This window comes from Echinops telfairi, unplaced genomic scaffold (genome assembly GCF_000313985.2).
Source record: "Echinops telfairi isolate 266 unplaced genomic scaffold, ASM31398v2 ScPeMD7_5592;HRSCAF=6446, whole genome shotgun sequence".
Taxonomy (NCBI): domain Eukaryota; kingdom Metazoa; phylum Chordata; class Mammalia; order Afrosoricida; family Tenrecidae; genus Echinops; species Echinops telfairi.
Window position 1 is genome coordinate 24,278,268 of NW_022109491.1, and position 15,307 is coordinate 24,293,574.

A 15,307-nucleotide genomic window follows, 5' to 3' on the forward strand; every position below is an offset into this window, starting at 1 on the left:
ACACCAACAGAATCCCGCAATGGATGAGAATTTGGAGAAGGGAGTTATCAGCAAGTGGACCCAGGTGGCCTCATGGTTACGATAGGCTGCTAACTGCAAGGCCAGCAGTTCAAAACCACCAGCGCACTCCTCAGGAAACAGGGCTTTCTACTCCCTGCCCCTCTAGAACCCTGTAGAGCCGCTATGAGTGGGCATCAACTTGATGATACCGAGTTGGGTTTGTTTTATGAACAAAAAAATTCTCGCAGCTGTTGGAGAAAGCCAAAAAACCTCATGTGCTTACTCCCTTGCCATTTTTGTCCAAGCTTCACCCTACCCCCACCCCCTTGAGAATCCAATCCAAATGTACTATCATCCAAGCACAAAGGCTCTGTACAGTTTACAGAATTCCCAAATGACCTCATGATTGGTGAGCACTTCCCAGACTCCACACGATACGTGCAGTTGATGCGCCTTTACATACAACCCCAGTTGCCCAACAAGAAACTCCACCTCCAGAGGCAACATTTCATAGAATGCTGCCCTCCCCCACTTTTTCTCAATCCATCCGATTGTTTTTGACTGAACTAAGGAACTTTTTCTGGAGCCGCTCTGCCCATCTGCTCACTGGGATGTAGGACCTGGTCTCAAGCCCAAGTTCACAGCCCCCCCAAGTTTCCCTTGATTCTGGTAAAGGTCAGAGATGGACGCAAGCCCTGTATCCCATTGATAGTCCACCCACTCACAGCCTTGACTTTGGACTTTAATAGTCCACACTGTATTTTATGAATCACCCATTAAGACCATCTCTTAGAAACTCAGTCATGACCCCACTGGAAACCGGTTGAGCCATAAAGCCAGCTCTGTTGAGACGGACTGTAACCAACTGGTCTCCCCCACCAATGCTTCCGTCCTATCAGTCCGCTGCCCACATGGAAAGTTAAACTAGAAGACTTGAGAACCTATGCCCAGCTTCCTAGACTCACCAATTCCCAGACTGTAAGAGATTCAAACGAGAAAAAGCCCTCAGTCAGCCAGGAAAATGGGAGCAGCATCTAGCAAGAGATGTACAAAGCCATCTCATGGGGGCCTCGCTTTGGAACGGCCTCGACCTCTCTCCCCACACTCACAATTGTGTCTACGAACGTTCATTCCATTTTACATGCCAGACCCTCATCTGGTATAAAGAAAACCTGAGTTATTTAAACTTTCACTATCGATGTATCGCAATAGTTTACAGGATTGAGGGGCCTAGAAGTGTGACTGGAATGTTAGAACTGCTCATCAAGATAACTAACGACCTTGAGTGTGCAACAGAAAGCTTCCAAGGACTGACGCTGTTTCAATTTAGGTTAGAGGGAAGACACACCTGCACCAAGCACAGCTGCAGAACCACGCGGCTGACACCATCTAGACCGTCCTAACTAGCCTCCAACTCCTGTGACCCCTAAGACAGCCAAGTTCAAGAGCGCAGAATCCCTCCTGAGCTTTTCCTTTAGAGCTGGCCTCTACGTTGTTGTACCCCTGCTTGGTGGAAATGTAAAGATACAAATAGAAACATGAACTCGGCTCATTTTAAAGTTCTCCAAGTCCCACTGGGAATTCAAGTGCACGAAATATTCCTCACTTTAAATCAGAGCAGTGGCCGGGAAGTCACAGATAACTGACCACAGGCCTGGATTCAACTTGACTCAGAGCACTTACTTCCACCTTCTGTTGACAACAGCCACGGAGGTGGGTCACCACACACTAGTAAGCTAATCTGGTTAGGTGGCTCAGGTAAAGTCCTCGTCTTGTTTGTAGATCAAGCTATTTGAACGATGGTAAACATCTGTCACAGATGGGGCTCACCATATTGAGATTTACCAGAAAATCAAGAACTCGCGAGTTACTATGGTTAAAGTAAAAAACATCTTGCTTTTCAAGAGCTCACGAGTTACCATGGTTAAAGTAAAAAACATCTTGCTTTTTCAGTAGTGTGGCATTTGAAAGAAAGAACCTCCCAGAAAATACCAATTAAAAAAAAAAATCAATGAATCTGAATCATTTTTTAAACTGTATTTAGAACCTCATTTCCCTTGGGGAAAACAGGATAAAAATCAAAGATTCATAAATACAGAGCTGGAAGCAACAATCAATCAAAATGAGAACTTGGCACTACTGACTAAAAAATACCCAAAACCTGTACTTGGGAGTGCCCTTCTGCTGCCTCAAGCTGCAAAAGCCCTGCAGTCAGCTTTCCCTAACCTAGACTTTCAGACAGGACCTGAAAATCCACGTCACCATCCTCCCATCTGCCCACTGCTCTCCAACAATGTAGGGGGCTTGGAGGTCTGTCTGCTCCTTCTGATCCCAGCAAGCACTACATGAGGAAAACTTCAGCCCCATGTGCCCCCTTAAACCGGAAGACATCAGTACGTGTCCCTGTCTCCTACCTTCACCAATCCCCAGACTGCAAGGAAATCAAAGAGAAAGCACTAAGTGAAGCAGGAAGAATGGTCTCACTCCTGTTTTTACAAAGCCCTTTCATGGGTGCCTTGGTTTGCTTTCAAATGGTCCCAAAACCAGGAATTATTTATTCCCACCCGCAGGAATTTGCTGCCAAAAATCAAGGAGAGGACTCAACATTCAATGATCTGTCCCCCTGCCAGTCCCGCGACTTGCAGCTGCACGTGATGGTAGAGCACTCATCAGTTTCTTGAGGCAGCCGGATGGGCAGAAAATGTGGTTCAAAATGCTGACTCAATTTCTGGAGATGGATTTCCGTTCGCTTACCTTCCTTCCGTGCAACACAGAACTTGCAAAGCAAACCCAGGAGTTGACCCAAGTCGATTGCGCCCATGACCCCCCCTGAAGTCGTCACATCTAAAGGCTGGATGGGCCCCAGGTCCATGGAGTGTGGGATCAAAGGTACAGGGATCGGCTTCACGGTCGGCACCGCGGGGGTGTCTCAGCTGACGTCAACCAACAGCATCTTCTCTCCAGGCCCTCCCAGAGATGTCATCTGGTAGATCACACCACTGCACACATTCCTGTGAAGGTGAATTAGCCTTTCAGGGCAGGTATCATGCCATCGGTGTCTAGTGGAAGTGGCTGTGACCTCACTCAGAATCATCAGGGTGGGTTTGCAGACGACCCGGGGTTAGGGGAGGTCCTCTGAAGACCTTACAAGTGACTCTGTGCCCACTTAACTCTGCACCAACTCTCCTTTTGAAAGGGGGCCTAAAAACAAGGAGGAGAGCATGCAGGGTGACAATCTTAGATTCTTTTCTGGGCGAAGGGAAGCGCCCAAGGCCTTTGAGATGCACCACGGAGAACAAAAGAACATCACCAGGGTCTGCTGCCCAGCTGCACTTCTCAGGACACAGACACGAGGCTTCAGGGAAGCCCACCACCACCCCACCCCCGGGCATCGAAGCCAGGAGAGGCTGAGATATCTAACGTGAGGACCACAGAAGTAAACGCATCTGAGAAACCCGTGAAGGCATGGAAAAGCTCATCCCAATGTAGGTCAGGGCTGGTACCGTACCGCTTAGCCTAAAAGCACATACTCCCGCCAAGACAAATTTCAGACATGACACTCTTGAAATACAGAACTTTATTTAGAAACTGTTTAAAGTAGAAAAAAACCCTGTCAAGAAACACCAGGTGGAAAATGGGTTCCCAATAAACTGGAGTTTTAGGGCAACGAAAGTCTAAAAGGCCACAAAAGAGGAATAGCACCACTGTCATCTGAACAATGGCTGATAACTTGTTTTTCTTTCCTTTCCTTTCTTTTTTGTTGTTTTTTTGGCATTGTTAATCACAGAATCTGTTTTTTTCCTCTGAATTCCACACAGAGCATGCACTACACAACAAGTTTATCATAAAACACCTGCTTTCTACACACATTACAGGACAAGCTACCACCAGAAACAAATCGATACAAACACATCAAGGGTGGAACAATCTCAGTAGTGGGCGACACAGTTTGCAGAGTTCTGCCGAGCGAAGGGGACTGGAACAGGCCGTGGGCAGAAGCAAATGAGGGGGTTAAGGAATGAAATAGTTTAAATATTAATCATTAAATCAGACATGGAACTGCATTCTCTGCAAAAGAAAGCGAACACTTAGTAACACGCTAACCAATTTTATCTCCAGAGAGATAACAAGTGCACTGGCCAAGCATTCCCATCCCAGTGGAGTGCTGTGGGCGGCGGGGACTGAGGACACCCGAGCCGTGCGGAGCCCGAGGGAGGGAGCGAGCACCCTCACAGCTCACTCCCTTGGCCAGAGGTCCGGGCGGAACTGGCAGCAGCGTCACCTGCCTGCTAGGCTTGGACTCGAAGCGGCAAACTTGAAGGTGCCAACAAAGGAGTCCGGGGGGTCGGGGGTGGGGGGGTGGGAAGACAGGGGAGCAGAGAAGAGAAAAACAGGTTAAATGTAAACTTAAAAGACATCAAAATAGGACCCAGCCCCCAGCCCAATCCCACAGATGTGGGCCGGCCCCCAAGGGTAGTTTATGAGGTTGAAGAACTGGACACACCTTACTTCCCCCACAGAACACAGCACATAGAAATGTGGGGGGTCACCGGGGAGACAAGGGGGAGAAATGCTCTGGAAAACCGAGCTCTCCGACTGCAGCGCCTCGGGGCTGAGGCACACTCGCTCTCCATCCGGCACCGGTGACTCTGGATGTATTAGGCAGGGAGGCATCTGGTCGTGGCATTCAAAGGCTTCACAGAGCAACTCTCATCTCCGCTATCCTGTCCGGCCAGAGGCTCGGCCTCCAAGGGTTCCAGCAGCCCCACAAGGTCGACCAGCCGCCCATCCCGAACAAGGGTCCAAGATCTGGCCCCGCATTCCCCAACAATGTCAAAACACACGGACTCTCCTGTCATGTTGTACTTTATATTTTGAAATATGGAAGCATATTTTAAATACTCTTAAGGCATTATTTATTTAGTAAATGTTCTCTGCCAAGATTTCACATTAGCTTACAATTCAATTCAGTCTTTGTATTTCTCCGCTGACACCGTCTCCAGCAAGCGCACAGTGAGCCCTGGGGTGAACCTCTGCTCTCTGGGTGAGCCACCTAGATGTTAATACTGCTCTGCTACAAGGTAGAAAGCTCCTAACTCAAACGCATGGAAAGAGGAGTGAGGCTTCTGCAAAGTGCACTTGAAGAGGAGGTGCTTTCTGCTTATGAAAAGAAACCAGGGAGTCCTCTAAGGATCATAAAGGGGAGTATTTTACAGTGAAGCACATGATTTGATTTGGAGTGAAGAATTCGGATGGTGCTCTGCTGGTCCAGGCTGCTAATACTCTTCTTGCTCCTCCTGCGGGCCCCCTTCATCTGGTATCACAAAGCCTTCCTAAAACGGGAAAAGCGCAGGGCAAGGCAGTCACTCAACACGGAATGCAGGACCAGTTTCAATGGTGCGTTCCCGCCCTCCTTTTAAAAGCCCGACGAAGTCAAACGTCCTTTCACCCAGTGCTTCAGTCACGGCCACCGGAGTCACGGGGGAATGGACCCCACTGAGTAAAACGTGGGTGGCCCGGGAACAATAACCAGCACAGGGAAAACTACAGGTGGACGTCCCGCTGGAGACTACACCTCCGTCTAAGACAGCGCGGGGGCGTGCATGCTGCACAGCAGTGTCGCAAACCTCTACACGGGGTTTCCAGTGAAGTGCCTGGCTCACGGTGCCAGTGTACCGCGCACGTTATGCACGTTACCTGTTCCCGCCGTCGTTCCAGTGTAGACACACTAGATGCATTCCAGTCTGTCCTGGTTTGACTTAACTGGTTCAAAGTAGGCTGATGCCCACGAGGCTTGGTGACCATGACTTTAGAGATGTCTTGGCAGCGGAAGCGCACATCACCTCGGGCCAAAACTAACCCCACTCAAACCCATTCTCAAGCTTTTGGGTGATGGACAGTTTTGACTACAGGGATGGTTTCACACACATCAAATTATCAAAAGGTACATTTGAAATTCATGTCAATTAGAACTCTCTAAAGCCATTTTCAAAAATGAAAATTTGCCTCAAAGCACCACCTGTAACATTCAGTACTATCCCGTCTCCTCTCCTCTCCGTCATCTTTGTCTCCATTATCGAACACAGAAAGCCCTAGATACACAATGAATGGACGATCAACTTTCCAGCCAGTCTTACTCTCCCCAAATTCACAACTGTGTTTTGAGGACAGCGCTAACGGCACTCACATGACCCTAGAGTTTTATGGCGTGTGACTCAAGGAACAAACCAAAGCATAAATGGAGGAGACGGCAAAATGCCAGATTCTCAATTCTGGAGGAGTCGGTCTCCCCAGACTGGGAGCAGCAGATTCAGCTGTGCTGAATCTGGGTCCAGGGAAACCAGACCACAGAGCACAGCGAGGGGACAGAAACCAGGGGGGCTCCTGGGAGGGTGGACCCCACTCCAGAGAAGGAGCCATGTGCCTCCTTCCCTCAGCCGGGCATCCCTGCTAATGAGCTCAGGGCCCTGGGCATTGGGGATGGGGTAAGGGAGACCAGGGGTGCGTGACCCAGGGCACCTATCAGTGGAGGCTGGTCACCTCCTTGTCTTATTTCTGCCAAAGGCTCCCAGCTTTCAAAGGAGACACCGTAGCTGGGCAGAGGTGCCAGCTGGCTGCCTCGGAAGGGCCAAAGCTGCAGCCTTTTGACAAAGCTACCCTCGAGCCTGACTAAGGTCACAAAACCAGTGGGCTGCATGGCTTCTCCCCTGGGAGAGGAGACCTCCTTGGCTCAACACGTACATCTGTGGCGTAGAGAATGTCCACAATCCTCTGCAGCACGGGGTCGTTTTCCCCCTCGTTCTCCTGGCAGATCAACTCAATGTTCCTCAGCTTCCCAAAGTAGAAATCTCTCTCCTTCTCCAGGTCTTCAACGGTGAGCTTCAGCACATTGACCTGCACACAGCAAGAGGGACACAACACACACCAGACTATGTTAATACATCAGTAACGTGCTCTCAGGACCCGTAAAAATCCACTTCTGTTTGTCAGTTTTCTTTGGCCCTAGGTAAAATGGACTTGTTCACAACCACCTTGACTCCAAGAATAACTTCAAGGAAAGGGCACCCCAAACCCTAACCCCCACCCCACCCCACACTTCTCACGGCCTGAGAGCAAACTAGGGGTGGGGTGGGGGGCAGGGACACAGAGGGGACTAGAGGAGCCTGAGGCAAATTCAGAAGCAGAACATACAGCCCAGCCCACAGGTTGCTAATCGTGACTTGAGGCTGCAGCAGGGACTGATCTATGTAGCTCACTGAAACGGAGTCTGCAGGAAGGGAAGACTCTCTCTCAGCCGCCTGGACAGTCAAGGTTCCCTGGTTCTTTCTCGTCCCCACCCATGACTCTCAGAGGGCAGCAATCTGAGGAAGGTTCCTGGTACCGACGCAACCACACTCACTCCAGAGCACCTCACTGGCTCACTGTGCAGGCGCCAGGATCCTTCAGATGCCCACAATGGGGCTGTGCAGACATAAATCCCCCTGGATCCCTCCTCAGTAGTTCCTGGGAAGTTGCAGTTTATTTAGAAGTACAGTGCTGATCCCAGGATCACATACATCTAGCCAAGAGTAATGAAAGTTAATAACTCCCACAATCCTTTGTGCCCCTATTTTCGCCCGAGTACATCTCCATCTTCATTCTGATGCATTCAAACCTGAAACCCAGGGGTTTGCTGTAAGTCTTACTGAGAGCAAATGACATGGCACACAGTGAAGCATAAGCCCTCAGAGTGCTGACCAGCCCAGATGGCCCAGCTAGGACACCGAAGGCCCAGCGGTCGAGGAGAGTTTGGGAAGCGGGGAGTGCCACCAGCCGGAAGCCATCACAACAATCATCTGGTCCGCCCTGCCCAATGTAGAGCTGCCCACACCAAAGCAGACAGCAGCAGGCCCCACGGAGGGACGGCGTCCTGCCCGAGAGCAGAAGGAAGCTCCCCTTCTCGTGTCTGCGGGAAGAAGCACCGAGCGACCGGGACCAGCAGGCCCGCTCTGCCAAGCACTTGCTCACCAATTCATCACCAAAGTTCTCCTGGACCAGGTTCTGGACCAGCTCTTGCTATGCCTGTAGCAACCCCAGCAGTCAATTCAAAGTTTAAAAAGTATTGCCTCGCCTGGTGGCCGGTAAAGCTAAAGCACCCATTTGCCACTATTCTCTACTGCTTCTTTGCATGTCTTGCTAGCTTTCCTTCAACTGTGAGCCCCACGGTGAGGTGTGAGGAGGACACAGAAAGGTAAGAGCTGAACCCCTCAGGGCCAGTGGAGAGAGTGGCGATACTGGGAGGGTGGAGGGAAGGTGGGGTAGAAAGGGGGAACCTAGCACAATGATCTACATATAACGCCCTCCCAGGGGGATGGACAACAGAAAAGTGAGTGAAGGGAGACATCAGTTAGTATAAGACATGAAAAACTAATAATAATTTATAAATTATCAAGGGTTCATGAGAGAGGAGGTTGGGAAGGGAGGGGAAAAAATGAGGCGCTGGTACCATGGGCTCAAGTAGAAAGCAAATGTTTTGAGAATGATGATGGCAATAAGTGTACAAATGTGCTTGATACAACGGATGTATGTATGGATTGTGATAAAGAGTTGTACGAACCCCCAATAAAATGATTATAAATATATAAATACACATAATTTATACATTCAATGCATATAAATTCAGTGGCTTTTGTGTTTCAATAAAGCTGTAAGTAAGTAAATAGAAATAAATTTAGAGACTAAAATATTTAAAAAAGAAAGAAGGGTAAGAGTTCACCAACAGCTGCACCACCCAAGAGGCAGAGAAAGGTCAAGTAACCACCGGCTGGGAGCCTTAGTGACTGCGGCACAGCGGGAAGTCAAAGCAGTTTCCTGTGGGGCGCTCACCTGGAGGCCGGCCATCCAGACGCCCGTGTCTCGGCAGTACCATCCCCAGACCAAGGAAAACGCCTCTGGCCCATAAATCATCAAGCGTAGCAAAGCAGGTACCCAACCTTCTGGGTGGGAAGGGGGCCCTTTCAGATTTCTGTCACAAGGTCTAAGTAGGTTCTGGTTTCCAGGTTCCCACCATGTATAGGCAAACACCTGTTACTAATGATCTGTTCTTTGGGTTAGCTGATTCTCAAAAAGTATCATGTCAAGAAATAAGATGTGGAAAAGACAGTAACTTTAGCTCACAACAAGTCACTCAAGAACCACTCTTAAGTTTGAATCTTATCTCAACAAGGCCACTCACTCGACCACAAGGAGAGTGCCTTTCAAATGTCACTTCACTCACCCAGTGAGCGGTCACACCCACAGCAAACCATGAAGACCCGAGTCCCTGCCTCACACCTAGAACCATCTTGAAGGCCAATTAGAAACATGTCGCTAGTGGTCAATGTCCCTCTTAGAACCTTCTCTTGAGTAAAAGTTGAGGTCCACCCAAGGAGAGTGTTGGGATGTGCACTGGTCAGCTCGGAACTATCAGCCACACGTGGCTAGCACCGAGCACTTGAAAGCCAGCCATGGGAACTGAGATGAGTTGTGTTAGGATATGCACGGTTCTCACAGATCCAGGACCCATCTTCAAACAAAATCACTGGTAATTCCTTATCTGGATTACATGTTGAAATGCCCACATTTCTGATAAACTGGACTGGCTGCTTCTAAAAATCACGTTATCGGTTTCCTTTTACATTTACCAAGGCAGCTAAGAGGTCATATACTGTGGCTCACATCCCATTTCCACAGGACAGCACTATTGTGGACTACAATCAACTCAAGGGAAATTCTTCCTGATGACGTAAGAATGTAGATGGAGTCCTTGGCAGGTTCACCGCGCACAGGAAAACACCACGCAATCTGTGTAGAATGAACGAGCTCTTCGCTAACACTCCCACCTGGCCCGAGTTTCTGCCCCCGACACTTCTCTGAGACCCACACACCTTCACCAAAGCCAGAAAGGCAAACACACTCTTGGGACCAAGAAATTATGAACATCAGCTAAGACGGTCAAGTTTAAGTAACAGGGGAAGGGCTTTGGCAACCCAAAAAACCCTTCATTACTAATAACGAAACCCCTCATTATTAATTAAACCTGTATGCAGTCCCTCTCATGGTGAGACTGGATCAGCTGATCGTGAGCACACGGCCCATCTTCCAGGCTCAGTGAAGTGCACCTGCTGAGTGAACCGCAGCCTCTGCCGGCCAATCGGAGGCCTTGCAAAGAAAGCACTGCTCGGGACACCCAACCACACCCCGTTCTGAGCTTCTCCCTTCCCTTTAAGGCCAGGGATACTCCAAGCCCAGGCAGCCAAGCTCTACTGCACTGACCATCCAAACCAGCTCACTCGTCACACCCTCAGGGAAGGAAGTCCTGAAAGACTCCGACCACAGCGGCCGCCGTGAAGGAAATCTTCTCCAACGGCGTCACATGCCCCTTCCAGGCCTAAAGCAGCTTCCACAACCCGGTCTTCTGCCCAGGGCTTAGCAGCCCCTTGCCTGGAACAAGCCCCTTCAATAGATGTGTGTGGTAAGCGATTCCCATATCTAACAGCGGGTGTGACGAAAAGAAGAACACTCTCTAAGACTCTAGGTAAGTCACACGACCTCCTCCACTCATTCCCTTCCTGACTCGGCAGTGTCTGGCCTACGTAGGCTCTGGAGCCTGGCCCCGCTGGAGCCTGGCTCCTACAGCACAGGTACCCACTGGTACCACCTCACCGGGCTGTGCCACAGTAACATGAAAGCACTTTATACAGGGCATAGCATAAGCCCTCGAAGAGTGCTCTTTATATGCATCGTTCATACACAAGGGAACACTCTGGACCTTTTATGGTACCAGGATCACAGACCAGACCACAGTGATCACCCGCCGCCGTTTCGCCCATGGGTACCACACATGCATCAGCTCATGGAAGACACTCAACCAATGACTACCTTGAACAAGTGTCAGCCCACTTCACATTCGCCAGTCAGGACTCCCAACCTTAACCCCCCTGCGGGAGGGCACCTGGCCTGTAGAACCTGTGCGAGTCACATTTCTTAAGATCTGTGCTCCAATGGGTCAGCATCCAGAGTACCTAAGTCACCCAAGAACAAGGATGGGGGCCCATTTACCATGATACCCTCAAGCCACCTAGAACCATGGGGTACACACATATGGGAGAAATGCTCAAATGAATGTGATCACTGGGCAGGCTCTTGAATTCCCAACTCCTCAATTCCTGGATCTAGGTGCCAAGAGGCTCTGTGCTAAACGTCGGTTGCTCCTCCCAGAGCTTTTAGGAATTGGCTTTTAGGAGAAGTGAGAAGGTTTAATCCCAACTTCACCAGACTCGTAGGCATCTGTGACTTAAAAGCTGGAATCCAAGAGAGTCATCCAAAAGCAAAAAGAGCAACTCTCAAGTTTCATGAGGACATTTCCTCTTGATAAAAACTTTAGGGATATTTAATCCTGAAGAGGCAAGACATTTCAAACCACTGAACTAAGAAACAAACCAAAATAGCAGCACGCTTTTCACACCAGCTTCACCCTCAATTGACACCTCCAGTGGCCCCACGGGCCCCCCACACTTCAGAAAGGCTGATGGGCTTGCGCCAGGGGGAACAACGTGGCAGTTAGGGTTCAGCAGTGACTGTAGAATCCCGTGCCACTGCCGTCACTCCTCACCCATCTTGTCAGAGCTGGCGTTCAGGAGATGCTCGGGAGCCCCACAGAGCCCTGACAGCATGCCAGGACATCCAGCAGGGTTCTTCTAGTCCAGTGGTTCTCAACCTGTGGGTCGAGACTCCTTTGGAGGGGTCGAACGACCCTTTCACAGGGGTCACCTGATTAATAACCGTAGCAAAATGACAGTTATGAAGTAGCAACGAAAATAATGTTATGGATGGGGGGGTCACCACAACATGAACTGTCTGAAAGGGTCACGGCATGAGGATGGTTGAGAACCACTGTTCTAGTCTATGGACCTTTATTCCCCATGGACACAGGTTTCTCTGCATTTAACAAGCTACAGAAATGCCTGAACCCTCCCCACCCACCCACACTGCTGTCAGTGCTCAGACGTGCACAGGGCTGCAGGGGCAATGCACCACCACAGGCCTCCGGCAGGAGCAGCCAGGCCACCCCGCCAGTGGCCTTGTCCTTGTCAAGCAACTTGAGTGAGGGATGCAAAAGGAACCCACCTGCTGCATCAATTCGGCTGCCTCGTCATCCCCGTTGCCCACACCTGGGCTCTTCCTCACCACGCCCGGGCCGGTCTTAGCAGGAGCAGCAGTTCTCTGTGTTGCAATGGGCCTCTGTGGGGCTGAGAGGGTGGCAGAGGGGTTTTACTTGTAGTGAGACAGAACATCTGCACGGTCATCATTTTCAGGTATACCACTCAGTGACATTGATGACATTCACCGTGTCGGGCAACCGTCACCACTACCCATTTCCACAAGTTTTGCCTTACCCCCAACAGAAACTGGGCACGCCTTCAGCAGTACCTCATTTCCCCACCCCGTGGGAACCACTGATAAACTTTGGTGTCTCCCTGCAGTTGACTATTCTTGCTATCTCTGACAGGTGGGATCGTACAATTCTCTGTCCTTTTGTGCCTGATCCACTTCATCCAGCATAACGTTCTCCAGGCCATCCATGTCATCATAGCACATAGCAGGGCTTCGTGTCTCCTGTGGCTGAAGCCTAAACCACTGTGTACACATATAGCCTCTCTCATTTCCGCATCCACCTGGTGGTTTCCATCTTCCTGCTGTTGTGAACGATGTTACACTGGGAACTAGTCCCTTTGGAGTCCATGCTGAGGAGGGAAATTTCAAGGACAGAAATTGCCATCTGTCACACACAGAGGGTCGCTATGAGGCAGGACCTAGACAGCCTGGAGGGCACCTAGCAACAGGGTCATCTTAGGATTCACTTTCTGACCAATCCCCACACTGTTGTCCACACAGTGCACAAGGGTTCCAATTTCTCCATGTCCTCAAACGGTTAACTTCTATTTTTCAAAGAGCTACTCTAGCGAAGACGAAGTGGTACCTCATCGTGGTTCTGATTTGCATTCCCCTAATGAGCAACGCCTTGGTGGCACAGCGGTTAAGCACGCCACAAACACTCACAGTTTGGCGGTCTGAACCGGCCAGCGGCTCCGTGAAGTACAGATCACAGCCTAGGAAACCCCTCACTGTGAGTCAGACTCAACCCGGCCAAAGCAGGCTATACACATATTCTTCTTTGAAGAAATGTCTCCTCGGGCTGTTGGTCCAGTTTTAAAACCGGGTCACCTGTCTTTTTGCTCTTGAGCTGAAGAGCTCTTTATAGATTCTGCGTAGTGCCCTCTTCTCCGCTATGTGGTTGTGACAGTCGCATTGTGTCCACCTGGTTGGGCCGGGGTTCTCGGTGCTTTGGCACCTGAGGCCCAGCAATCCCACGTGATGGAGTCGCCTCTGGGAGGAGGGCTGTGAGCAGCCAGTGTCAGCACGGTCACGGCGCTGAGGCAGCGGGAAGGTTTCTTGGGGGTGGGGGAAAGCTTGCTTGGTTTTGCTGGGTCTGGATCCTGCGTCTGGCCCATCAACGCCCAGAGGTTCTTTGGACCTTCTCGCCCTGGATTCACGCGCCTCTGCTCTCCCCAGCCGGCCACCTTCCTGGGCTCCTTGGCTGGAGGCAGAGGCCTCCGCCCGCTATCTGGTTCACACTTGGTGGACGTGCTTTTCTACGTGCACGTGTGCAGTGGCTCTGTTGGGCTTCTCCAGAAAACCAGTCTAACACAATCGCTCCCTTAGGGTCTCCTTCCACGTTCTCAGACCAGTCTTACGAGGCACAAAGGCTTACTCTGAGGAAGTCCAATTTAAACACTCTATCTGTAGTTGTTCGTGTTTTCTGTTATATACAGAAATCTGTAGTTAAAATACACTTCATGTCCCAAAGCATATTACCCCTATGCTTTATTCTAAGTGTTCTATGGATTTAGGTGATCAACTTAGAGTTAATTTCCGTTAGTGTGTGAGGCATTTAGTCCAACTTCATTCTTTAACATGTAGCAATTCAGTTGTGGCAGCATCATTTCTTGACGTGACTAAACCTTTGCCCACTGAATGGGTTTGACACTATGTCACAAACCAGTTGGCTGTAGATGTCCATACAGGTCTACTTCTAGACTTTCTATTCTAATCGACTGTTCTACATATACCAGGGTCGACTGCGTTGATCACTGCAGCCAAAATCACAGTATGTTTTGAAATTAGAAATTTGAAGCGGCTGCTACTTGGTTTTTTCCAAGATTGTTTTACTGTATATACTTGAGTATGAGTATAAGCTGACCTGAATATCAACCGAAGCACCTAATTTTACCACAAGAACTGCATTAAGAATGTGTTGAAAAACTCGGCTTATCCACGAGTATATACAGTAGCTACGATGACCAGAGCAAATCGGTGCATTTGAATGATGATGTTGGTGAACAATACTGAAAGTATCACGGACTAACAGAAGAACAGAGATCTGTCTTGGAACACAAACCAGCATAATGCCCTGGAGGAAAGGCAGACAAGACTGGGTTCCACGTCCTTTGGCGATGTCCTCAGGGGAAAGCGCTCCCGAGAAGGACATCGTGCCTGGTAAGGTGGAGGGGCATTGACACAGAGGAAGGCCCTTGATGAGACAGGTGGACTGCCACAGCAGCTGCCAGTGGGCTCGGGCACAGTGGCATGGTGAGGGTGCCGCAAGGCTGGGCGGGGTTTCGTTCTGTGTCCATGGGAACCCATGAGATGGCACCTAACAACAACGGGCACCTTGGCATCCACGTGGAATGTGGCGCTTGAGCAGAGACAACTTGTCCATTGCTGCAGCGGCAACTATTGGAATTTTCCGAGGGACTGCACAGAATCTGCACTTTATTAGTACTGTTATTGTATTTTTTTGCACTGAATTTTTAGATCGCTTTAGGAAAAGCAGGCCTTATTTTAAGAGGAGAAAGTCAGAGATAAAAGAATCGATAGGCAACACGGGGAGACTCTAACCAACGAGTGCGCAGTGAAAGGGGAACGATGCCAGAGCATGCATGCACAGTAGAACCCCAGAGTTGCCCACAGTGGCTTTTCTATCCTACTCAAAGTCCCAATTGCAATGCTGGTCTTTTGTGCTGGGAGTCCTGTCGCTGAGAAGCTGTCTCCACTGGAGGGAAGAGGACCATCGTCTGAAAGAGATACAGCAGGTCTGCACTTACCTCCAACCAAATCCACACACGGGCAGGTCACAGGGCTAAGGAGAGAATGCCGGGTGCTCGTGGAGCCCCATCGGGAAAGCCAAACGGCCCCCACGCCTAGCTGCAGGCTCCGTGGTCGGGGT

At 50.0% G+C, this 15,307-nt stretch overlaps 1 protein-coding gene across 2 annotated transcripts in view; it reads right to left on the bottom strand.

Annotated features, from left to right (window-relative positions):
* Positions 1 to 3,562: 3,562 nt before the first annotated feature.
* Positions 3,563 to 15,307, bottom strand: part of MAPRE1 (microtubule associated protein RP/EB family member 1) — a 39,313-nt gene continuing 27,568 nt past the window's right edge. For both annotated transcript variants that reach the window (XM_004697924.2, XM_045295323.1), the window contains exons 5-7: positions 12,148 to 12,269; positions 6,742 to 6,894; positions 3,563 to 5,333 (exon numbers count right to left, since the gene is read on the bottom strand). In XM_004697924.2, coding sequence (XP_004697981.1) covers positions 5,277 to 5,333; positions 6,742 to 6,894; positions 12,148 to 12,269 — 332 coding nt within the window. In that variant the 3' untranslated portion in view covers positions 3,563 to 5,276. The remainder of the gene's footprint in view (positions 5,334 to 6,741; positions 6,895 to 12,147; positions 12,270 to 15,307) is intronic.